We start from the raw sequence: 25824 nt of genomic DNA, 5'->3' as shown, positions 1-25824 counted from the left end.
CAAATTTTAACACGAATCATTTGAAGGTTGGTACTATATAAAAATAATATGCATTTAATACTAGCGACGCCATCTATGTGTCAGACCGGGGACTTATCAGCCAACCTGTTAATGTGTATTACCGATCGACTTTTAATTCCCAGCCTGTTTACTGTCCGTCCGTTTTTTATTTGTTGTTCACGCCATATTGGTTGAGATTTTTGATCCGAAAAATGAAAAATTAGCCCAATATTGCAATATTAGACTAATTAACTGATTTTTTATGAGACATAAGATATTCCTTTACCTTGCCGCTTCAATGTACAATGGCTGGCTGTCTGCCTGTTTTTCTATTTGTAGTAACCAACAAATAGAAAGACTATAGATTTGGGTCTATAATTATAAGATTATAGACCCAAAGTCTAAACTTTGAATTAATTGAAAAAAATGTGAACTGCGCCCTCGTCGACCAGATTGATAAAAACGTTTGAGGAAAACTATGATATTATCACCATTGTATGGACAAAAGAGGATCAAATGTGCATTCGTAAATAATTAGATAACGGTACATACAAGTCTTCATGGTCCCAGCAAAAAAAAAATTGGAAGTTCTTCCAAAGGCACAACTTTAAAAGCACTTCCAGAAGATGTACACCAAATGATGTTCTTTATTTAAACTACACAGGAAGTTCTTTTCATTCAATTTTTATAACATGCTTTTTTCATATTTTTAATGGGTAATTTTACCTTTTTTTTTGTTTCAAATTGGTTAAAAACAGTTTAAGAATTAATAAAATGGTACAAATTATTAAAATTTTGTCGAAAAAAATGCTAAATCCAATTTGAAAAAATTGTGAATTTTTGAAAAAATTTGAGGTCAAACGTTTCATACAAGCGTTAGAATCCTTTAAAAATATAAAAAAAATATAAAAAACATCACGGAATTTTTTAATTTACATCCAAAACATTGAATTCGGATCACACCTAAAGAAGTGATGCAAATTCAGTGCACCGGCTGTTGAAATTGAGGACTTCCATCCTATGACAAGCCCATGTTAAATTCATCGCTTCTGCGTCAATTTTACACTACTTCCGGATCCAAAAAGAACATCTTCATTACTTTTTGACGAGACTTTTTTTTGCTGGGGTGCAATGATTAGTACGCCGCCTGCATTTAAAGGATCATGGGTTTAATCCCAATTTTGACCAAACACCAACAAATTTTTCATCGGTGGATTATTCCCTCTCAGTAATGCTAGAGATATTTCTGAGTGTTTCAAAGCATCTCAATGTAGGACGCCTTTCGGACTCAGCTATAAAAAAGAGGTCCCTTGTCATTGAGCTCAACATAGAATCTGGCAGCACTCGTGATAAGAGAGAAGTTCCCCATTTGTGATATCACAATGGTCAGAATAGTCTAAATGAGCCTAAAATAACGGGCATTCACTATGCCAAACCATTGTATGGAGAATAGGGGACCAAATTTGTGTAACCAATTCGATAATGGCACCAGAAAATCTTCATCGAAAGCCAAATTTACTATGGAAAAAAATAGTAAGACATGGGTGATGGATTCCCCATGTACCGATATTTGGAATTGCAAATCGCAACGAGAATTAGAATTTTAAATTAGATTGAAATATGCGAAAGTACAAGGAAACATCGTAGTTGGTTTTTTGTTTAAAAATTCTTTAACAAGTTGGCTGATAAGTCCCCGGTCTGACACATAGATGGCGTTGCTAGTATTAAATGCGTATTATTTTTATATAGTACCAACCTTCTGTAAGTCAATTAGTTCGTGAGATAGAGCGTCTTTTGTGAAGCAACTTTTGTTATTGTGAAAAAATGGTAAAAAGGAATTTCGTGTTTTGATAAAATACTGTTTTCTGCAGGGAAAAAATACGGTGGAAGCAAAAACTTGGCTTGATAATGAGTTTCCGAACTTTGCCCCAGGGAAATCACCAATTGTTGATTGTATTCAAGTGTGGTGAAATGAACACGGGGGACGGTGAACGCAGTGGACACCCGAAAGAGGTGGTTACCGACGAAAACATCAAAAAAAATCCACAAAATGATTTTGAATGACCGTAAAATGAAGTTGATCGAGATAGCAGAGGCCTTAAAGATATCAAAGGAACGTGTTGGTCATATCATTCATCAATATTTGCATATGCGGAAGCTCTGTGCAAAATGGGTGCCGCGCGAGCTCACATTTGACCAAAAACAACAACGTGTTGATGATTCTGAGCGGTGTTTACAGCTGTTAACTCGTAATACACCCGAGTTTTTCCGTCGATATGTGACAATGGATGAAACATGGCTCCATCACTACACTCCTGAGTCCAATCGACAGTCGGCTAAGTGGACAGCGACCGGTGAACCGTCTCCGAAGCGTGGAAAGACTCAAACGTCAGCTGGCAAAGTAATGGCCACTGTTTTTTGGGATGCGCATGGAATAATTTTTATCGATTATCTTGAGAATGGAAAAACCATCAACAGTGGCTATTATATGGCGTTATTGGAGCGTTTGAAGGTCGAAATCGCGGCAAAACGGTCCCATATGAAGAAGAAAAAAGTGTTGTTCCACCAAGACAACGCACCGTGCCACAAGTCATTGAGAACGATGGCAAAAATTCATGAATTGGGCTTCGTATTGCTTCCCCACCCAACGTATTCTCCAGATCTGACCCCCAGCGACTTTTTCTTCTTCTCAGACCTCAAAAGGATGTTCGCAGGGAAAAAATTTGGCTGCAATGAAGAGGTGGTCGCCGAAACTGAGGCCTATTTTGAGGTAAAACCGAAGGAGTACTACCAAAATGGTATCAAAAAATTGGAAGGTCGTTATAATCGTTGTATCGCTCTTGAAGGGAATTATGTTGAATAATAAAAACGAATTTTGACAAAAAATGTGTTTTTCTTTGTTAGAGCGGGGACTTATCAGCCAACCTGTTATTTATTCTGTACTGCAATAGTAGTACTGCATAAGTGGTATAAAAAATTAACTAAATTGCATTTTTTATAACATAGTTATAAATGAAGGAAAGGTCTCGAAATGGCCGAATATTTTGCTCTTTTTTTGCCAAATATAGCTTAAAACCAGTAAGGAAAGTCTAAAGTCGGGCGGGGCCGACTATATTATACCCTGCACCACTTTGTAGATCTAAATTTTCGATACCATATCACATCCGTCAAATGTGTTGGGTGCTATATATAAAGGTTTGTCCCAAATACATACATTTAAATATCACTCGATTTGGACAGAATTTGATAGACTTTTACAAAATCTATAGACTCAAAATTTAAGTCGACTAATGGACTAGGGTGGAACACAATATTAGTAAAAAATATGGGAAACATTTAAATCTGAAGCAATTTTAAGGAAACTTCGCAAAAGTTTATTTATGATTTATCGCTCGATATATATGTATTAGAAGTTTAAAAAAATTAGAGTCTTTTTTTCAACTTTTCGACTAATCAGTGGCGATTTTACAAGGAAAATGTTGGTATTTTGACCATTTTTGTCGAAATCAGAAAAACATATATTTGGCATGCATAGCAACAATGCTAATTCTACTCCCTGTGCAAAATTTCAACTAAATCGGAGCAAAAAATTAGCCTCTGTGGTCATATGAGTGTAAATCGGGCGAAAGCTATATATGGGAGCTATATCTAAATCTGAACCGATTTCAACCAAATTTGGCACGCATAGCTACAATGCTCATTCTACTCCCTGTGCAAAATTTCAATTAAATCGGAGTAAAAGATTGGCCTCTGAGGTCATATGAGTGTAAATCGGGCGAAAGCTATATATGAGAGCTATATCTAAATCTGAACCGATTTCCACAAAATTTGACACGCATAGCTATAATGCTAATTCTACTCCCTGTGCTAAATTTCAACTAAATCGGAGCAAAAAATTGGCCTCTGTGGACAAAAGAGTGTAAATCGGGCGAAAGCTATATATGGGAGCTATATCTATATCTGAACCGATTTGGATGAAAATTTGCAAGTTTTTCGAGACTCATAAAATATTCCTATGTACGGAATTTGAGGAAGATCGGTTGATATACACGCCAATTATGACCAGATCGGTGAAAAATATATATGGCAGCTATATCTAAATCTGAACCGATTTTTTCCAAAATCAATAGGGATCGTCTTTGAGCCGAAACAAGACCCTATACCAAATTTTAGGACAATCGGACTAAAACTACGAGCTGTACTTTACACACAAAAATACATCAACAGACAGACGGACGGACATCGCTAAATCGACTCAGAATTTAATTCTAAGACGATCGGTATACTAAACGATGGGTCTCAGACTTTTCCTTCTTGGCGTTACATACAAATGCACAAACTTATTATACCCTATACCACAGTAGTGGTGAAGGGTATAATTAAAGTGGCTGCCCGATTTGATTCAGCCTCACTTAGACTATTCAGTCCATTGTGATCGCCAAATATAGGCTTCGGCCAAAATGTAACCGCTTTGTTGAAGCTCTACTACCAGCTTTAAAATAACAAACTAAAAGATATTATTAAAAATGTATAACAAAAGTAAAATTTATTCAATTTATTCGAAAATAAAACTAAAATTTTGAAAATCTGCATATTATTCTTTAGGTCTAAAAAAAGCGAGGTACTGAATAACAAATAAAATAAAATTAAAACAAATTCCATTACTAAATGTTTATATTATGTAGACTTTGGTGGTATTTAAGGAACTGGGACACATAAGCCACCTTGATTAGAGTCTCATTTATTCGATGATTATAAATACAAATAGTTTTGTATGAAAAGGCTTTTTAAAAACAGTTTCGTCTTCACTAGTTACGTCTTTTACTACTACCAACCAAAAGAAATAAAAATTTATTTAATTTCTTGGAATTTATTCTACATGGAAATTTCCAAAAAAAAAACAAATACTTACCCTTCTTCTTCTGGTATATGATCCACTTTTAAAATTGAATTCCAATTACTTAAGACATGATTGTGTAGCCATTCTTTTGGTATGATATTATCATTAAGTACAATTTTCAAGTCCATATAATGATTGGTTAAATATTGTGTACGTAATGCCATAAATGGTCTCAGAAACTGTTGGCCATCAGGTGTGGAAAGAAATGAACGTTTTTCACGGCGATTTGTGAAAAAGTTTTGTGCAATATCACTTGGCGAATTTTCTGTTGTCGATGATGGCGATGATGATGATGGTGGAGATGTTGATGCCAATGACATAGAATTACTGGTTTGTGTTGTCTGTTTTTGTAGTTGTAATTGTAATTCTTGCTGTTGTTGTGGATTTTCCGGATCAAAATCGGGATGTAATCGCAAATATATCCAATTGCGTAATAATGTGTACAGGGAAAATTCTGTTTGTAAGACATACAGATCAGGACTAGATATGAGTGATGTCATTAATTCTATACTAATTTGTCGTAGTAAATTTGGATATTTTGTATAAATGCACAAGAGATTTGTTTCCAACCACACAAAAGCCGCCTTCTTAACATTTTGACATCCATATTGACATGCTGATTCATAATAATTGATGGCAGTTTCAGCATTTATAGATTCGATCATTACTTCTGCACATTTTTCAATGATACCATCCAAATGGAAGAGGGTAGCAGTTGCCAAGACGGATATAACACCTTTGGCATCAATTTCAATTTCATCCGAATACATAGAACCAAATACAGCATCCAAAGCTGGAAAGAAAGGAAAGAATATATTATAAGGATTTGAAAAAAGAAATGCATAAAAATAAAAGTATTTAAAAGAAGATGATATGTAAAAAAAAGCTTATTACAATATTTGGCAAATTGGATATAAAAAAAATAGTCTTCTTGATAAGTTAAATCGAGAGATCAGTTCATGATGGCTATATAAAAAACTGGAATATGTTTCGGCACATATATTTCAAGCAAATCTCATTAAGAATTATAAATAAAAAAATGGACTATATCCATTTTTAAATTTGATCGTATATGAGGATTTATTTAAAACCCATATTCGAAACAAATTTGATTGAGAATGAGAAATGGTCCACATCCATTTTCAAACTTTATCGGATATGTGCTATATTTCGGCAAGATAATTTCATTATATAGCGTGATTAGAACTCCGTTAAATGGAAATCTTCAGATTGTTGTAGAATTTCACAGTGATCAAGAATATTTGCAAGATAACGTATATATCTGTAGGAAATTAATTCATTTCAAAATATCATTTGAAAAATGATGTGTGGAGTATTTGCCAATACCTTCACTTAGCAACTATAAAGGGAGTCAGATTTAAAAAAAATACATTCTAGTTCTTTCACCCATTCTTCCATTATCTAAACAAATGTTTGATATGATTTGTTAGTATTTAGTTGCTAGACTTGTCTAATTCCATTAATATAATATTTTCTAGACATCAAAATATCTATGTTTCATAAATGTATATGTGTTTCGGTGCTGATATACTCGTACACATGCGAGCGTGGAAAACCCAAATATAAATTGTACCCATAGAAACATATGGGCCTATCGGTTTAAAGACCTACCAAAAATTTCAGGAAAACCGCAAGAAAATTCGATTTTTAGGCACAACGAATCAACCAAATTAAATCGGTTTGGGCCATACAGATTTAGATGAGTCTAATATTTGTCCAATTCCGAGTAAAATTGTACATTTAAGGTCTTTATGTTGAACCGTTTACATGAGAATTTTTTATATGCCGAAGAAATAAAATCAGGGGATCATTCTATACAGACAGTTTGTCATTCTAATAGAGAAGTACCGATGTGCACCATCTTTTGTACATTGTCTTCAGAAACTACATTTTAGCTGCATTTTTAAACAAAAAAATATTAACTAAATATTTGAAAAAAAATCCTTAGATAAAATTTTACTAAAAATTCTATGGAAATAAAATTCCCACCAAAAACTAAGTTGTTAATAAAAATTTCTATAAAATTAAAATTTTGACAAAATATTCCATAAAGTTTACGTCTAAATGTGGTATACAAAACAAATTTTTGTGGACATTTCCATAAAACATTTTTGAATGAAATTTAAAATTTCTCAAAATTTTCAATAGAAACATTTCTACAGAGTAAAATTTTCTATATAAAAAAAATTCAACCAAAATCTTAATGGAAAGAAAAGTTTTTGAAGAAAATGTCTATAAAATTAAAATATCGACCAAACGTTTTAAAAAGTCTTCGTCTAAATTTTCTATACAGAAAATTAAAGAAATTTTCTATAAACAAATTAAGGAAATTTTCTAAAACAGAAATTAAGGAAATTTCCTATAAAAAATTAAGGAAATTTTGTATAAAAAAATATTAAGGAAATTTTCCAGAAAAATAAAACTTCTACAATATTTTGTAAAAAAAAATAAAACTTTTACCAAATTTTATATAGAAATAAAATATCGACGATATTTAAAAAAAAAATCCTTATATAAAATTTTGCAAAAAAAATCTATGAATATAAAATTCCCACCAAAAACTAAGTTTTTAATAAAAATTTCTATAAAATTAAAATTTTGACAAAATATTCTGTAAAGTTTTCGTCTAAATTTTCTATACAAAATAAATTTTTGCAGACATTTTCATAAAACATTTTTGAATGGAATTAAGGATTTCTAAAATTTTTCGATAGAAAGATTTCTACAGTGTAAAATTTTCTATAGAACAAAAAATTTGCTAAAATTTTAATGGAAATAAAGTTGCTATCAAAAACTAGATTTTTGAAGAAAATTTCTATAAAATGAAAATTTCGACCAAACGTTCTAAAAAGTCTTCGTCTAAAATTTCTATACAGAAAATTAAGGAAATTTTTTATAAAAAAAAATTAAGGAATTTTTCCATAAAAAAATTAAGGAAATTTTCCATAAAAATTGTTGAAGAAATTTTCTATAAAAATAAAACTTCGACAATATTTTATAAAAAAATTAAACTTTTACCAAATTTTATATAGAAATAAAATTTCGCCGATATTTGAAAAAAATCCTTATATAAAATTTTGCAAAAAATTCTATGAAATAAAATTCCCAACAAAAACTAAGTTTTTAATAAAAATTTCTATAAAATTAAAATTTTGACAAAATATTCTATAAAGTTTTCGTATAAATTTTCTATACAAAATAAATTTTTGCGGACATTTTAATAAAACATTTTTGAATGAAATTTAGAATTTCTAAAATTTTTCGACAGAAACATATATAGAGAGAGAAAAAGTTTCTATATAATAAATTTCTATAGAATATAAAAACATTTTTCCACATAAACAATTTACCATGGAAAAAAATTTACTAAAATTTTAATGAAAATAAGATTTCTACCAAAAACTATATTTTTGAAGAAAATTTCTGTAAAATAAAAATTTTCTATAAAAAAACTAAGGACATTTTCTATGAAAAATGAAGGAAATTTTCTTTAAAAAATTAAGGAAATTTTCTATAAAATTTTTTGAAGAAATTTTGTATAAAACTTTTTGAAGAAATTTTGACAATAAACTTTGACAATATTTTGTAAAAAAAATAAAACTTTTACCAAATTTTATATATAAATAAAATTTTGACGAAAGTTATCATGGAAATAAAATTTCAACTAAGTTTTCAACAAAAATTAAACTTTCGAAAAATTTCTATAGAAATATTTCTAGAGAATAAAATTTTATATAAGACACTTCTAAAAAAAAATATTCTATACAATACAATTTTTCTATAAATAAAATTTTGCTAAAAATTCTATAGAAATAAAATTCACACCAAAAACTATTTCTATAAAAAGGAAATGTTGACCAAACTTTTCATAAAGTTTTCATCTAAACTTTCTATACAAAATAAAATTATGAGGAAATTTTCTATAAAAACATTTTTGAAGAAATTTTCTAGAAAAAAATAAAATATTTAGGAAATTTTTTACAAAACAATTTTTAAGAAATTTCCCAAGAGAATAAAACATTGACGATTTATTGTAATAAAATAAATCGTCAATGTTTTATTCTCTTGGGAAATTTCTTAAAAATTGACGAAATTATCTACAGAAATAGAATTTCGACTAAATTTAGTTTAGAAATTCAATTTCGACTAAAGTTATTGTAGAAAATAAATTTGGACTAAATTTATTGTAGAAATTAAATTTCGAGTAAATTTTGAAAAGAAATTAAATTTTCGACAAAATAATATAGAAATATATAGAAAAAATCGTATAGAATAAAATGTTTGCGTAGATAGAATTTCTATGGAAATAAAATTCCAGTTTTTCATAAAAAAAATTTATAAAATTAAAAATTTGATAATATATTCTATTCTAGTTTTCGTCTAAAATTTGTTAAAAATTAAAAAATGAAACGAAATTTTCAATGGAAACTAAGTAAGAATAACTCTTCAACAGAAATTAAAATTTCGGCAAAATTTTCTGTAGAATATACAAAAAAAAAACTTTCTCTAGGATAAAAATGTTTTATCGATAAAATTTTGCTAAAATTCCTATGGATTGTTTGGTTTTGTTATTATTGATTTCCACTTCAATCGTCGTTATTGTTTTGGTTTCAGCTTTATTATAATTCTCACCTATAACTAAATTTTAAATGAAAAATTCTTTAATATCAAAATTTCGAAAAAAAAATACTATAAAGTGTTTGCCTAAATTTTCTATGAAAAATAAAATTGTGAGAAAATTTTCTATAAAAACATTTTTGAAGAAATTTTCTATAAAATTAACTCTTCGGACACAATTTGTAAAATTCTATAAAAATAATATTTCGACTATATTTATTATAGAAAAAAATTCGACTAAACAAAATATTCAATAAAGTGTTCGCCTAAATTTTCTATGAAAAATAAAATTGTAAGAAAATTGTCTATAAAAACATTTTTGAAGAAATTTTCCATAAAATAACATTTTGATCATAATTTGTAAAAAAAAAAAATTAAACTTCGACAAAATTACCTATAGAAATAGTATCTCGACAATATTTATTTTTTATTTATTTATTCCTTCAGAGCATGTAATTTCGAGTAAATTTATTATAGACATTTAAGTTCTACAAAGTTTTCAAGAGAAATTAAATTTTCTACCAAATTGGCTATAGAAACTAAATTTTGTTAAAATTTATTTTAAATTTCTATGAAATTTGATAATATTTCTTTATAGTTATTTAAAAACGACGAATTTTGAAATTCATTATAGAAATCAATTTAAACAGACAATAAATTCCCATTATGCATCTCCACGCGTAGTTCTTTTGTTAAATATTTACTCCCTTTCAAAATATTAAAATTTTAATCTGCCTCACTAAACTTTGTTTACTAAAGAAAGAAATATGATGAAATGATATCATAATCTCTATTGTCTTCACTTTCACTATTCCGAAAAGTACAGTTTCCCCTTTTCCACTGTGTTAAATGGCATAGCGAACCATCTTCATTTGGCTTACTTACCATCTAGCGTTATTCTCTCATCCAAAATTTTGATATGAACAAAATCCTGACAAGCTTCCTTCCATGAACCATTGAACATACTATAAAAATAAGGACTCTGGGACAAATAGACCTTGTGTAAATTCCAAACTTTACCCAAAGCCATAATGGCAATATCGGAATTCTTTTGCTCCTTAAACAGAGCTTGATAAATATATTGAGTAGTGGTCAAAAGTTTCTTTCTGAAAATAGAAGAGAGAGGGAAATTAATTGTGTAAATAATTTCTGTAAATGTCAAGATAAGAATAAACTCTGACATACTTTTTCGGTGATTGCGATTCATTGTTGGTCTGTTCACCATTTGTCTGAAGAGAATCGATGCTGCGTTTACGTTTTCGTCGTCCTCCCAAAATATCGGCAACATTGCCTACCGGCTCTACTAACTTGACAACCAACTGACCCATGATGTTCAAGTCTGTTGTACTGACTGACTGCGTGGTCGTCAGAAAACTGTATTGTTTGAGCACCTATCCCTCCGCCAGTCAGCTGTTAACACAAATTCTCACAATAGGTTTGCAAATTTACTTTTTTTATTTAGTTAAACTGCAATATATAGAAGAGAGAACATGGAGAGCATATAGTCTGAGAGAAATATTTATTTATGTTAATTGATTAAAAAAACTAACAATAACTAATATGATGGAAGAAGGGGAGGAACAATTATAAACTGGAATCTATATAGTGGGTGCTGGCATTTAGTTTCCCTTTTCATTTAGTGTTTTAAGTCGGTCACACAGGTTTATCTTATCGGTGCAAAATGTTTATATTTCTTAAATGCCTGTTTGTTTTTTTTTTTTTTTTTTTTTGCAAATAGAAAATAACAAACCAAAAGAGGTATGGTAACATAGGTTTTAAATAAAATTATAAAATTATTGTATGAATGCCTATGTTTGTCTTTGTATGCCTGCCTAATTATATACAGTGCAAGCAAAAAATTTACGTACAAGGAAGAAAAAAATTGTATTTGTTTATGCGCTAACAGATAAGAAATATATCAATTTGCAGTTAGAGAACAAGAAAAGTTTTTAATTCCCCAAAGTTCGTTTCTGACGATATAAAATAAGTAATTAGATATAAATAAGGTAAATATCTATTGCTGAAAGTGTAAAAAACGATGCCAAATTGATAGGTATAGAGGTTATAGAAATTGAGGTTGAACCACCTCAGTATAAACATCTCCCAGTGGCCTTACTTTTTACTTTTAACATATGATTAACCGATTTCGGATAACATTAAAATTTCCATAACTGATTTTATCCAAAATGTAAACAAATTTTTCTACAGAAATAAAAATTTGACATAATTTTCTATACAAATAAAATTTTGACATAATTTTCTATAGAAATAAAATTTTGACAAATTTTTATATAGAAATAAAATTTTGACAAAATTTTCTATAGAAATAAAATTTTGAAAAAATTTTCTGTAGAATTAAAATTTTGACAAATTTTTCTATAGAACTAAAATTTTGAAAAAAAATTCTGTATAATTAAAATTTTGACCAAATTTTTTTAAAAATAAAATTTTGACAAATTTTTCTATAGAAATAATATTTAAAAAAATCTATAGAAAAAAAATTTCGATAAAATTTTCTATAGAAATAATTAATTCTATTATAAAAAAATAAAAAAAATAAAATTTGTTTGTTTCTATAGAAATAAAATTTTGACAAAATTTTCTATAGAAATAAAATGTTGACAAAATTTTGATAAAAATTTCTATAGCATTAAAATTTTGACTAATTTTTCTATTGAAATAAAATTTTGACAAAATTTTCTATTGAAATAAAATTTTGACAAAATTTTCTGAAATTTTAACAAAAAATTTTTATAGAATTAAAATTTTAACAAAAAATTTTTTAGAAATAACATTTTGACAAAAATTTTGTTAGAAATAAAATTTTGATATAATTTTCTATTTAAATAAAATTTTGACAAATTTTTCTATAGAAATACAATTTTGACAAAATTTTCTATAGCAATAAATTTTTGATAAAATTTTCTATAGCAAAAAATTTTTGATAAAAAATTTCTATAACAATAACATTTTGACAAAATTTTCTATAGAAATAAAATGATGACAAAATTTTGATAAAAATTTCTATAGCATTAAAATTTTGACAAAATTTTCTATTGAAATAAAATTTTGACAAAGTTTTCTATTGAAATACAATTTTGACAAAATTTTCTATTGAAATAAAATTTTGACAACATTTTCTATTGAAATAAAATTTTGACAAAATTTTCTATTGAAATAAAATTTTGAAAAAAATTTCTGATATTTAAAAAAAAAAATTATAGAATTAAAATTTTAACAAAAAATTTTTTAGAAATTTTGACAAAAATTTTGTTAGAAATTTTGACAAAAATTTTGTTAGAAATAAAATTTTGATATAATTTTCTATTGAAATAAAATTTTGATATAATTTTCTATTGAAATAAAATTTTGACAAAATTTTCTATAGAAATACAATTTTGACAAAATTTTCTATAGCAATAAATTTTTGATAAAATTTTCTATAGCAAAAAAAATTTTGATAAAAAAATTCTATAACAATAACATTTTGACAAAATTTTCTATAGAAATAAAATTTTGACAAAATTTTCTATAGAAATAAAATTTTAACAACATTTTCTATAGCAATAACATTTTGACAAAATTTTCTATAGCAATAAAATTGTGATAAAATTTTCTATAGAAATAAAATTTTGACAAAATTTTCTGAAATTTTAACAAAAAAATTTTATAGAATTAAAATTTTAACAAAAATTTTTTTAGAAATTTTGACAAAATTTTCTATAGCAATAAAAATTTGACAAAATTTTCTATAGCAATAAAAATTTGACTAAATTTTCTATAAAAATAAAATTTTGACAAAATTTTCTATAGAAATAAAATTTTAACAACATTTTCTATAGCAATAACATTTTGAAAAAATTTTCTATAGCAATAAAATTTTGACAAAATTTTCTATAGCAATAAAATTTTGACCACATTTTATATAGAAATAAAATTTTTTCCGTAGAAATAAAAAAAAATCGAAAAAAAAAATTCGAAAAAAAAACATTTTGATAAATTTTCTATAGAAATAAAATTTTGATAAAATTTTCTATTGAAATAAAATTTTGACAAAATTTTCTATAGCAATAAAATATTGACAAAATGTTCTATAGCAATAAAATATTGACAAAATTTTCTATAGAAATAAAAATTTGACAAAATTGTCTATAAAACTAAAATTTTGACAAAATTTTCTATAGCAATAAAATTTTGAAATTTTTATGAAATATTAATAAAATTTTCTATAGAAATAAAATTTTGAAAAAATAAGATTTTTTTCGGTTTGTTTTGGTAAAATTTTCTACAAAGTTTTTGTAGATTATTTTCAAATAGGAAGTCCTAATCAACCCGTCGTATAGCCCAGACGTTGCTCATTCTGATCAACACATGTTCCGATCGATGATACATGACCAGGTTGATCAGCATTTTCGTTCTTATAAAGAAGCCAAAAATTGGGTCAAAAGACAAGCCGTGTTTCTTCGCGGTATCCGTATATTGACAGAAAAATTGATTTAATTTGTGTATAATTTTTTCAGATTTTCTAGTTCATTTAACTAACGTTTTTGCTCCAAAATTGTGTAAAAATATTCAATTTACAGTAGAAAAAAAAATCAATTATAATAGTCTCCTAAAATATATCCTAAGAAAAGTCAACGAAAATGTCTATAGCCTATTTAACTTTATTGTAATTCATGAAAATTAGTTGATTTTAGTTAAATTTTGCCTACTGTGAGAAAATCTTCATTGCTTTAATTATTTTTTATTTATTTTAATGACGTGAACTAAACACTTTACTAAATTCAAACAAAATATTTCATTTGTTTTTTGCTAAAAACAAAAGTAAAATTTACTTAAATTTTGTTTACTTAATGTTTGTTTTCACGAGCAAATTTTATATAAATTATTCAAGTTCTTAGAGCGTTAAAGGCATTTAAAAAAAATGTTTAACTCCAATTTTTTGATGCAAAATATGAAAATTGTATAAACAACAAATGAACATAATATTTGTTATTATTATTAACTCATTTGTATCGTTAGTAAAATTTTAATTAAAAAATTCCAAAATACTATAATTGTGGGCACATTTTTTGTGTGTAGGACACATTTTTTTCTCTTCATATCTTTTATCTTTTAATAGCAATATTTACATTATCTAATTGATTATTAATTCATTAAAGGTACCCACCCAGTGGTGAGCCTATTTTATATCAAATATAAAAAAATATAGCAAAAATAACACACTGCTTTAGTTGCACAAAAATTGCAGTGTACTTAAACTATTCGGCCTCACTGTATATAAAAAAATTGACAACTAAGGAAAAGAAAACATAAACACAAACGGTCTGATATCATTTCAGAGTTCATTGTTCTATAAAAGAAAATAAAAACAAAACATATGAATATTGAGGTAGTGGGTATTATATTGTGTTTTTTCGAAAACTAGAAGCAAATTTTTTAAATATAGATTTTCTTCCATATGTTGCAAAAATTCAAACAAATATAACAAGTGTAGGTTTTAAAATATCGACATTAAATTTGCACAACTCGTTATCTTCATTCGTATTCTCCATTTAATAACTAAAATAAATAATGGATTATAAGAGCATTCGCATCCAACAGCGATCAAGACTATAGTCATATTAGTAAATGTTATCTCTCTTTTAATTTAATAATTCAATTTTACACACAAAAAAATTTTTTTCTGATTCAATCACGAAATTAATTGATCCAATTAATTTTTTAATTGAAATGTCTTCAATCACAGAAATGATAGTATCAATTAAAAAATTAATTGACAGTCAATTAAAAAATTAATTGATCCAATTAAATATTTAATTGATACTATCAATTTGTGTGATTGATTTTTATTTCAATTAAAAAATTTGTTGACTCAATTAAATTTTTAATTGAAAATTTTTTAAAACTCAATTAAAATTTTAATTGGAAAATTTTTCGTGAAATTTTTTTCTGTGTACTCAAGCTAACAACAAGAGTTTAATTTATAAGCTCTTTTATTACATCAATATTACAGAGATGTATACTCGTACATGATTGCAGGTTAATGGATGTAGCGGCTTTCTCCATGTTATGGGGAAATTATTAATTATTTGAGAAATCTTTAATACCACACGGCGAGGGGATGGATATTTCCTTTACCTCCCCCAAAGTGTATTTTATACCCATTTAATTACTTTTAATTTTCCTAAACAATACGTCGTACACGTCGATGATGTCATTTCATAGTGTAAGCTATAATCTATGGCGTAAAAATAAAATCAAGCAAACTCAATAGACTAAAATGGTAAAAAAAATAATTAAAAATTTGCTCAATTGTTTAAAATATTGCAATTTTTACTATTGATGGAAATTAGGTGAAGGAAAACTGACAGAGGTTTAGCTAAGTAGTTTTCATGCATTATAATAAATTGTATACCACATAAAAAATGCTACCCCATGTTTCGAGACAATTGATTAAAGTTTTTTTTTTTGCTGAGAAAACTATTGTAGTAAACAGAAAAAATATCACATAAATATTTCCAATTGTAAAGTTGATTGAAGTTAAAAAAGTTATATTAATAAATTAATTGATACAATTAATTTTTTTAATCAAGATAGAAAAATTAATTTAATTAAGTCAATGATTGAAAATTTTTAATTAAAAAATTAATTGATACAATTAACTTTTTAATCAAACACAACGTGTTGGACATTTTTGTTCATTGAAATGATGGATCGCTTGAGTTTTTTCCGATCAGCGAACGAATTTTTGTTTATAATTTATCCATAAACAAGTAAGGAAAGTCTAAAGTCGGGCGGGGCCGACTATATTATACCCTTCACCACTTTGTAAGTCCACATTTTCGATACCATATCAAATCCGTCCAATGTATTGGATGCTATATGAATCCATACACATATATTCTGTATATCTGAGCAGATCTGTACAGAGTTCTGCAATACTTATAGATTTTACATTTAAGTCGGCTAATGCGCTGAGGTGGAACACAATGTTAGTAAAAAAATAGGGGAAACATTTAAATATGAACCAATTTTGAGGCAACTTCGCAAAAGTGTATTTATGATTTATCGGTCGATAGATGTGTAACAGAGTAATAGGAAAATTTGAGTTATTTTGATAAGTTTTCGACTTAGCAGTGGCGATTTGATAAGGAAAATGTAGGTATTTTGGCCAGTTTTGCCTAAATAGGAAAAACATATATATGGAATATATATCGAAATCTGAACCGATTGCAACCAAATTTCACATGCATAGTTACTATGTTGAATCTACTCCCTGTGAAAAATTTCACGTAAATCGGATAACAACTTTGACCTCTGTGGTCATATGACGGAAAATCGGGCGAAAGATTTATATGGGAGCTATATCAAAATCTGAACCGATTTCAACCAATATAAACACGCATATGCAGAACCTTAATTCTACTGCCTGTGCAAAGTTTCAAGTTCAATTCTACTCCCTCTGCAAAATTTCAAAATTTGCCTCTGTGTGCATATTAGTCCAAATCGGGCGATGATATATATGGGAGCTATATCTAAATCGGAACCGATTTTAACCAAATTAAGCACACTTAACGATACTATTAAACGTACTTGTTGTGCAAAATTTGAAGTAAATCAGGGCAAAACTCTGGCTTTTGGGGCCATATAAGTCCAAATCGGTCGAAAGATATATATGGGAGCTATATCTAAATCTGAACCGATTTCAACTAAATGTGGCACAATTAACGATACTATTAGACGTACTCCTTGTACAAAATGCTAATCAAATCAGGGCAAACCCCTGGCTTTTGAAGCCATATAAGTCAAAATCGGACGAAAGATATATAGGGGAGCTATATCTAAATCTGAACCGATTTCAACTAAATTTGGCACAATTAAGGGTATAAAAATATACATTGAAAACAATATTGAACTAATATGAAGGTTTACGCAAATCACACAATATTAACAACAAATTTCGTTGAAATAAGGAAATTTTAATTAACCTTTAACTGTCCACGTGGTGCTAAAATTTACCACCTCGCACACTTGTTCACATGTATTATGAATAAGACGTTTGAAATAAAGTGCATTTTTAAAAGTGCATATAATATTTTGAAAGTTTGTTTTGTTTTCGCTGAATACAATGTGTTCTAATCAACAAATGTAATGATAAAAAAACACTATTTTTTTTTAGAAAAAATATTTATGTAAATTTATCCCACGCCCAAAGTACCCAAAAATTTACACCACGTCCCAAAGTACCCAAAAAAATTTCACCTCACCAGTTAAAGGTTAAAAGAGAGTTATTTTAATACATATGAATAGCAACATTTATGACAAGGAAAAGTACCAACCCCAGAACAGGTACAGCACCAGGGATGGAATCTACAATTTTTAAGAAAGTACAAAAAGGTATTTTTTTTTTTTTGAGCGAAAAAGTACTTTTCACTAAAATTCAACAAAAAATCCATTATTGTCAAGAGCTCATTTACTGAATTTGAAAGAAAATTAAGTTTTGTTTGTCAACTCCTCAATTTCAAATATTTTTGTTTAGTTTTATATCCGCTTATAAAGACTACACCCAGAGAAGGAATATGATCACCTCAAACATGTTTTAAGAGCAAAATGTTATTTTTGGGTGGTGACCATGTAACATGTTTGTCACTAAAATGTTATTTTCTCGTCAAATATAAACTGCTTGCCGAAATCAAATACATAGATAATTTTTTTTTTATGTTTTTTTTTTATTCAATTTTAAGTTACATTAATTTATAAATTTCATGTATGTGTATGAGTAAATAAAAATAAATTTTGACAAAATTTTCTATAGAAATACAATTTTGACAAATTTGTCTATAGAAATCAAATATTGAAAAAATTTTCTATAGAAATAAAATTTTGACAAACTTTTCTATAGAAATCAAATTTTGAAAAAATTTTCTATAGAAATAAAATTTTGACATAACTTTCAGAAGAAATACATTTTTCCAAAATAACATTTTTTGGTAGTTTTTGTCAAGATTTTCTCCAAATGTTGGTAGATTTTTTTTGTCTCAAGTTTCAAAATCGAGGTTCTCTTCCCGCATGAACTTGTATGCTTTGCCAAATTTGTTTAATGCCATTAACAAATAAGTTTGTTAAAGACTTTCTCAAAATATTAAAATGTTTTGACAAAACTATTGTACCATAAATCTGATATCGGTATTGATTAGGGCGAAAAAGTATTGAAAAATTTATTATAGTACTGCATTTTCCATCCCTGTACAGCACTAGTCCCTGAGTGTCCTAGTTTTGGTCAAAACTTGTGGGAAGGACTGGTCACTTTAACGTGTGTTTTTTATTTAAGGGGTAAAATTCGATGAGACCTGTATCCTGAAAAGAGAAAAGGGCGTAAATGTAAAGGCTGGAAATGGAGGCTATGTCGAAAGCGAAGAAATCTGACTGAACAAACCGATGTGCTTAAACTAAAAAAAGCGTTTTTTGCTATTGCTTCCGAGCCAAAGTAGCGGAAAATTTAAGTAAGCATATTTATTCACAATTCTCTTTTAAATTTGGGTTCAGCCTACTTGATACTAGGAAAAAAAAAAATAATTTGACCGATTTTTTCTTTGGGTGCTATCAAAGTCTGTTAATGGGTCGACGTCAAGTTAAAAACGTCTTTAAAATAAAGCACTGAAAAACATATTTTTTTAAATGCGTTAATTAATTTAAAGACGATTTAATTAATTTTAAAGAATTATTAAAGCCAAGTTGACCTTAGTAAACAAAATTTCCTTCTGTGTGAAAATACACATTTTAAGTCAAATCTCTTAATTATAAGGACAAAACGACTTCATTGAAAAGTTGATTGAGTTTTGCACATGCTTTATATCAGAGAAATCCGTCTTCTTTACTTACTTTAACTCGAAACTTCCTTTTTGTCAATTTTTCCACAATGCACGTATAGTGACTCTTAGACATGCAAAATTATGGCAGCTTCAGTGAATTATAGCACTGTGAAGAGTTTAGTTAGAATGTAGAGTTTTTAATTTAGGAGTGGAATATGTATACACAAAAGCTTTGCTACGTCACAATAAAGAACCTTGAATATGCAATAAATTGATACATATGTCTTAGCTTTAAATAAATATTTAAAAGTGAATTGCGACTTAAAAGTGTATTGAGCGAAATGCTTTAAATATTTGGCCATTGATCAACACCAACATCAATTAAATAAAGATATATTTCTTTGCATATGCCCAAAAGTTCTTTTCAGTGTATATTACGAATAAATTCACATTAACACATTTATATATTTATGTGGAAAATATTTTCTAAGAGAACACTGTGCGTAATACTAACATATAACGAATAAATGGGTGATTGTGTCAAGGTCGTTAAACCAGTAAAACACGATTTATTTATTTAAAACCAAAGCAGTGTCGAAACAAAAACACTACAATTAAAATTACACATAACGTAATATACTATACATAAAAAATTAGCGTATATTTGAATGTAGCGTAATCTATTACAAGTAAACAAAAACATGCGACAGGGCGCGAAATTGTTTGAAATAATTTAACAAGGTAATTGTAGGCGCAAACAATGAAACCATGACTAAATATTTGATTATTTCTATGCTACCATGAAGTAATACTAATACCACCATAACGTGGTAAGCAAGTCTTACAAAAAATGTCTAACAATTTGGGATAGAGTTTGTTGAACTTTTATTTGATTACACAATGCAACACAAAAGTCGCTTATCCCAGCCGAAAATACTCGTTGAGAAGAGGAGAACATTAATTTCTGGATTTTTTTAGATTGGAAATAAAATTTTGACAAAATTTTCTACAGAAATAAAGTTTTGACAAAATTTGCTATAGAAATAAAATTTTAACAAAATTGTCTATAGCAATAAAATTTTCACAAAATTTTCTATAGAAATAAAATTTTTAAAAAATTTTCTATCGATATAAAATTTTGACAAAATTTTCTATATAAATAAAATTTTGACAAAATTTTGACCAAATTTTCTATAGAAATAAAATTTTGACAAAATTTTCATGATAACAAAATTTTCTATAGAAATAAAATGTTGACAAATTTTTCTATCGAAATAAAATTTTGACAAAATTTTCTATAGAAATAAAATTTTGATAAAAATTTCTACAAAAATAAAATTTTGATAAAATTTTCTATAGAAATAAAATTTTGACAAAATTTTCTATAGAAATAAAATTATTACAAAATTTTCTACAGAAATAAAATTTTGACAAAATTTTCTATAGAAATAAAATTTTGACAAAATTTTCTATAGAAATAAAATTTTGCCAAAATTTTCTATAGAAATAAAATGTTGACAAAATTTTCTATAGAAATAAAATTTTGACAAAAATATCTACAGAAACAAAAATTCTGACAAAATTCTCTATAGAAATAAAATTTAGACAAAATTTTCTATAGAAATAAAATTTGGACAAAATTTTCCTAAAAATAAAATTTTACAAAATTTTCTATAGAAATACAATTTTGACAAAAAATTTTCTACAGAAATAAAATTTTGCCAAAATTTTCTATAGAAATAAAATTTTGACAAAATTATCTATAGAAATAAAATTTGGACAAAATTTTCTATGGAAATAAAGTTTTGACAAAATGTTCTATAGAAATAAAATTTTGACAAAATTTTCTATAGAAATAAAATTTTGACAAAATTTTCTTTAGAAATAAAAATTTGACAAAATTTTCTATATAGAAATAAAATTTTGACAAAAATATCTATAGACATAACATTTGACAAATTTTTCTATAGAAATAAAATTTTGACAAAATATTCTTTAGAAATAAAATTTTGACAAATTTTTCTTTAGAAATAAAATTTTTACAAAATTTTCTATAGAAATACATTTTGGGAGAATTTTCTGTAGAAATAAAATTTTGACAAAATTTTCTATAGAAATAAAATTTGGACAAAATTTTCTATGGAAATAAAATTTTGACAAAATATTCTATAGAAATAAAATTTTGATAAAAATGTCTATAGAAATAAAATTTTGATAAAATTTTCTATAGAAATAAAATTTTGACAAAATTTTCTATAGAAACAAAATTTTGACAAAATTTTCTATAGAAATAAAATTTTGACAAAAATTTCTACAGAAACAAAAATTCTGACAAAATTCTCTATAGAAATAAAATTTAGACAAAATTTTCTATAGAAATAAAATTTGGACAAAATTTTCCTAAAAATAAAATTTTACAATATTTTCTATAGAAATACAATTTTGACAAAAAATTTTATAGAAATAAAATTTTGACAAAATTTTCTACAGAAATAAAATTTTGACAAAATTTTCTATAGAAATAAAATTTGGACAAAATTTTCTATGGAAATAAAGTTTTGACAAAATTCTCTATAGAAATAAAATTTTGACAAAAAATTTTATAGAAATAAAATTTGGACAAAATTTTCCTAAAAATAAAATATTACAAAATTTTCTATAGAAATACAATTTTGACAAAAAGTTTTATAGAAATACAATTTTGACAAAAAATTTTATAGAAATAAAATTTTGACAAAATTTTCTACAGAAATAAAATTTTGCCAAAATTTTCTATAGAAATAAAATTTTGACAAAGTTTTCTATAGAAATAAAAATTGGACAAAATTTTCTATGGAAATAAAATTTTGACTAAATTTTCTATAGAAATAAAATTTTGACATAATTTTCTATAGAAATAAAATTTTGACAAAATTTTCTATAGAAATAAAATTTTGACAAAATTTTCTATAGAAATAAAATTTGAACAAAATTATCTTTTGAAATAAATTTTTAACAAAATTTTCTAAAGAAATAAAATTTTGACAAAATTTTCCATAGAAATAAAATTTTTACAAAATTTTCTATAGAAATAAAATTTTGACAAATTTTCTTTAGAAATAAAATGTCCACTCTTGAGAGGTTTCACTGTGTATTAATTTCACTAACTGGTAGTAAGTGTGATTAACCACCGAATGGTATTTAAATATTTATTGTAAATTATAAAACTCAATTAAAATTTTAATTGGAAAAATTTTCGTGAAACTTTTTTCTGTGCAGAAATAAAATTTTGACAAAATTTTCTATAGAAATAAAAATTTGACAAAATTTTCTACAGAAATAAACATATGACAAAATTTTTTTATAGAAATAAAATTTTGACAAAATTTTCTATAGAAATAAAATTTTGACAAAATTTTCTATAGAAATAAAATTTTGACAAAATTTTCTATAGAAATAAAATTTTGACAAAATTTTATTTCCATAGAAAATTTTTCTATAGAAATAATATGTTGACAAACTTTTCTATCAAACTAAAATTTTTACAAAATTTTCTACAGAAATAAAATTTTAACAAAATTTTCTATAGAAATAAAATTTAGACAAAATTTTCTATAGAAATAAAATTTAGACAAAATTTTCTGTAGAAATAAAATTTAGACAAAATTTTCTGTAGAAATAAAATTTAGACAAAATTTTCTATAGAAATACAATTTTGACAAAATTTTCTATAGCAATAAAATTTTGACAAAATTTTCTATAGAAATAAAATTTTGACAAAATTTTCTATAGAAGTACAATTTTGACCAAATTTTCTATAGAAATAAAATTTTGACAAATTTTTCTTTAGAAATAAAATGTCCACTTTTGAGAGGTTTCACTGTGTATTAATTTCACTAACTGGCAGTAAGTGTGATTAACCACCGAATGGTATTTAAAAATTTATTGTAAATTATAGATAAACGTTTTTCATTGTAGAATAGTTTTCATGTAGAAAATGCAATTGATTTGGTATCGTATCAAATTAAGCATTTAATATCGTTAAATTGTTCAACCATTATAAAGATAAAAAAAATGAAATCGATAATAATCATATTTCCCAATCGAATAGACGAGGTATGACACCGAAGTGTAGCATATTACCTGAGTAATTTGATATGGAAATCAGCAAAAATATTATTGTCAGTTTAGCAAATTAAAATTTAAAAATGTACGTTATCTCATGAAAATCTAGACGTGCATCAATGAAATATTTTAATTTGTTTCTATATTTGTTATAATACTATACCAACATATGGGTATCAATCATTCAAACGAAAAAATTGTTTCTAATTTATGAGATATTAATGCAGACATCTCTACTCATTATACAGTGATCTTTCAATTTTTCTTTTTTGTTTGTTTTGTTTTTGTAAACAAGCAAAAACATATTATATACCAAAGCGTTGATTTCAGTACAAGGAGTTTAAAAATAGCCACAAAAATTGTTTTTGATCGGTTACTTTTTCAAAGTTTAAAAATAAAATTGAAAAAAAAACGAAAACAAAGGAGATTATGATGTCATGGCATAGCATAGGCTAAAGTAGAGTTTCTTTGTGTATTTTAATTTATAGTTGAATATAGACATCTTCTCATTTATAAATAAATATGCAGATACTAAACGTGGGATATTTATGCAGTACATGCTACTAATACTTAGCGTTGTACACTGATAGGAAGTTATGGTATGGATTTGAAGTTGAGGTACTATTTCCAAAAAATGTCAATGAATTCCAGTGAATATGTTTGTTCGATGTCAATGAGGGTCCATTGAACGCATCTATACAATTTAGAAGATATTGTCTTTTCTATGGAAGCGATTCACTTTTTCATTCATTCATTAAAAAAAATTTAAATTTGTAAATCTGCCTTTCGAATTTTTGATATTAAAATATTTAAATCCGAAAAAATGTCAATAAATTCAAGGTTCAATAAATAAAAATTGGTTTTCGAAGATCGATTGAGGTCCCATCAAAAGCATCTAAACATTTTAGAAAATATTAGGTGAGTTTTGTTTGAAATGGGATAGTTTTACTCTTTCATTTATTAATTTCCAAATTTTAAATTTATAGCGCCCTTTGTGTGGGAAGTCCGTTAAGAAAATAGTCCTTAATTAGGGCAGCACTCAATGATAAGAGAGAAATTCACCATCTGGGAAACCACAATGGACTCAATAGTCTACGTGAGCCTACACTCAAAAAAACAGTTTATTTTATTTAATGGAATTTATTATGTTTTACTTTAAATTTTCCCAGTATGAGAACGATTTATTCATTTTTAAAATTTTACGATTACTTTAGTTAGTTTAGTTTTTACAAAATTAAGCTACAATTTTCCAAAAATTCGAATTTCCCAAAAAAAAAATAGTTAAGAATTTCTTAAAATTTGTAAAATTTTTACCACGAATGCGCCCAACTTTATATGGTGCTAAAGATTTTTTCAATTTTCAATTTTTGACTACAATTTTTTGCTTCAAAGTACGAAATATTTTTAGCAAGTGAAAAAAATCTATGACTAATAAATTTTCTTAAATTTGTCAAAAATTACTTAACAGTTTACTTAAAATTTTCTAAAATTGACCTTTTCCTTCATGATGGGTTCACTTTTATTTGAGTGTAGTATACTTAAAATTGAACTACATCTTCTTTCCTTTTGGGTTCCCGTTTTTTTTAGTGTACGACTATGCCTGACCTAATACACTATATTCCTCATTTTGACCTCAACTATTTTCTGTTCTTAAATTTGTACAAATGTTTTGTTGGAAAGAAATATGTAGCGCGCTTAAGGATTTTTGTATGGATTACGAGAAAAAGGTACAGCTTCTTTAAAATAAAGACCATTGTCAGAGAGTTATCTAGCTTTAACTCTAAGCTCTATAAAATTAAAATTTAGATACAGATCTCATTTATATATTTTTTATTCTTTATTAACAAAGCTGTTCAAGTCAGTTAAAAATCCAAATTCCCCAGATTTGTCTTGCGGAGCCTCAAAGGGAAGCAAATTTCATCCAATCCGGCTTAAATTTGGAACATGGTGTTGGTATATGGTCTCTAACAATCATGCAAAAATTGGTCTACATCGGTCCATAATTATATATAGCCCCCGTATAAACCGATCCGCAGATTTGGCTTGCGGAACCTCTGAGAGAAGCATATTTTATCCGATCCGGTTGAAATTTGGTACCTGTCGCTAGTGTATGGCCGATAACAACCATGCCAAAATTGGTCCGTATCGATCTATATTATAATAGCCCCCAAATAAACCGATCCCCAATCCCCAAAATTTTGTCAAAATTTTATTTCTATAGAAAATTTTGTCAGAATTTTATTTCTGTAGAAAATTGTGTCAAAATGTTATTTCTATTGAAAATTTATGAAGCATTTCATAGCTGGATAGGAATTCAAGAATTTTTACTAATCTACCAATTAGTAAAAAATCTGCCATTTGTGGTAG

The 25824-nt window shown here is 26.5% G+C and overlaps 1 protein-coding gene across 1 annotated transcript in view; it reads right to left on the bottom strand.

Annotated features, from left to right (window-relative positions):
- Positions 1-25824, bottom strand: part of gcl (germ cell-less) — a 50099-nt gene that overhangs the window by 3529 nt on the left and 20746 nt on the right. Inside the window, exons 2-4 of the mRNA XM_075309986.1 lie at positions 10724-11005; positions 10424-10644; positions 4913-5693 (exon numbers count right to left, since the gene is read on the bottom strand). Of these exons, the coding sequence (XP_075166101.1) occupies positions 4913-5693; positions 10424-10644; positions 10724-10866 (1145 nt within the window). The 5' untranslated portion in view covers positions 10867-11005. The remainder of the gene's footprint in view (positions 1-4912; positions 5694-10423; positions 10645-10723; positions 11006-25824) is intronic.

The sequence above is a fragment of the Haematobia irritans genome, chromosome 5 (genome assembly GCF_050003625.1).
Source record: "Haematobia irritans isolate KBUSLIRL chromosome 5, ASM5000362v1, whole genome shotgun sequence".
NCBI classification, from domain to species: Eukaryota; Metazoa; Arthropoda; class Insecta; order Diptera; family Muscidae; genus Haematobia; species Haematobia irritans.
The sequence above is the reverse complement of the archived record's forward strand: the minus strand, read 5'-3'. Positions and strand labels throughout refer to the sequence as shown.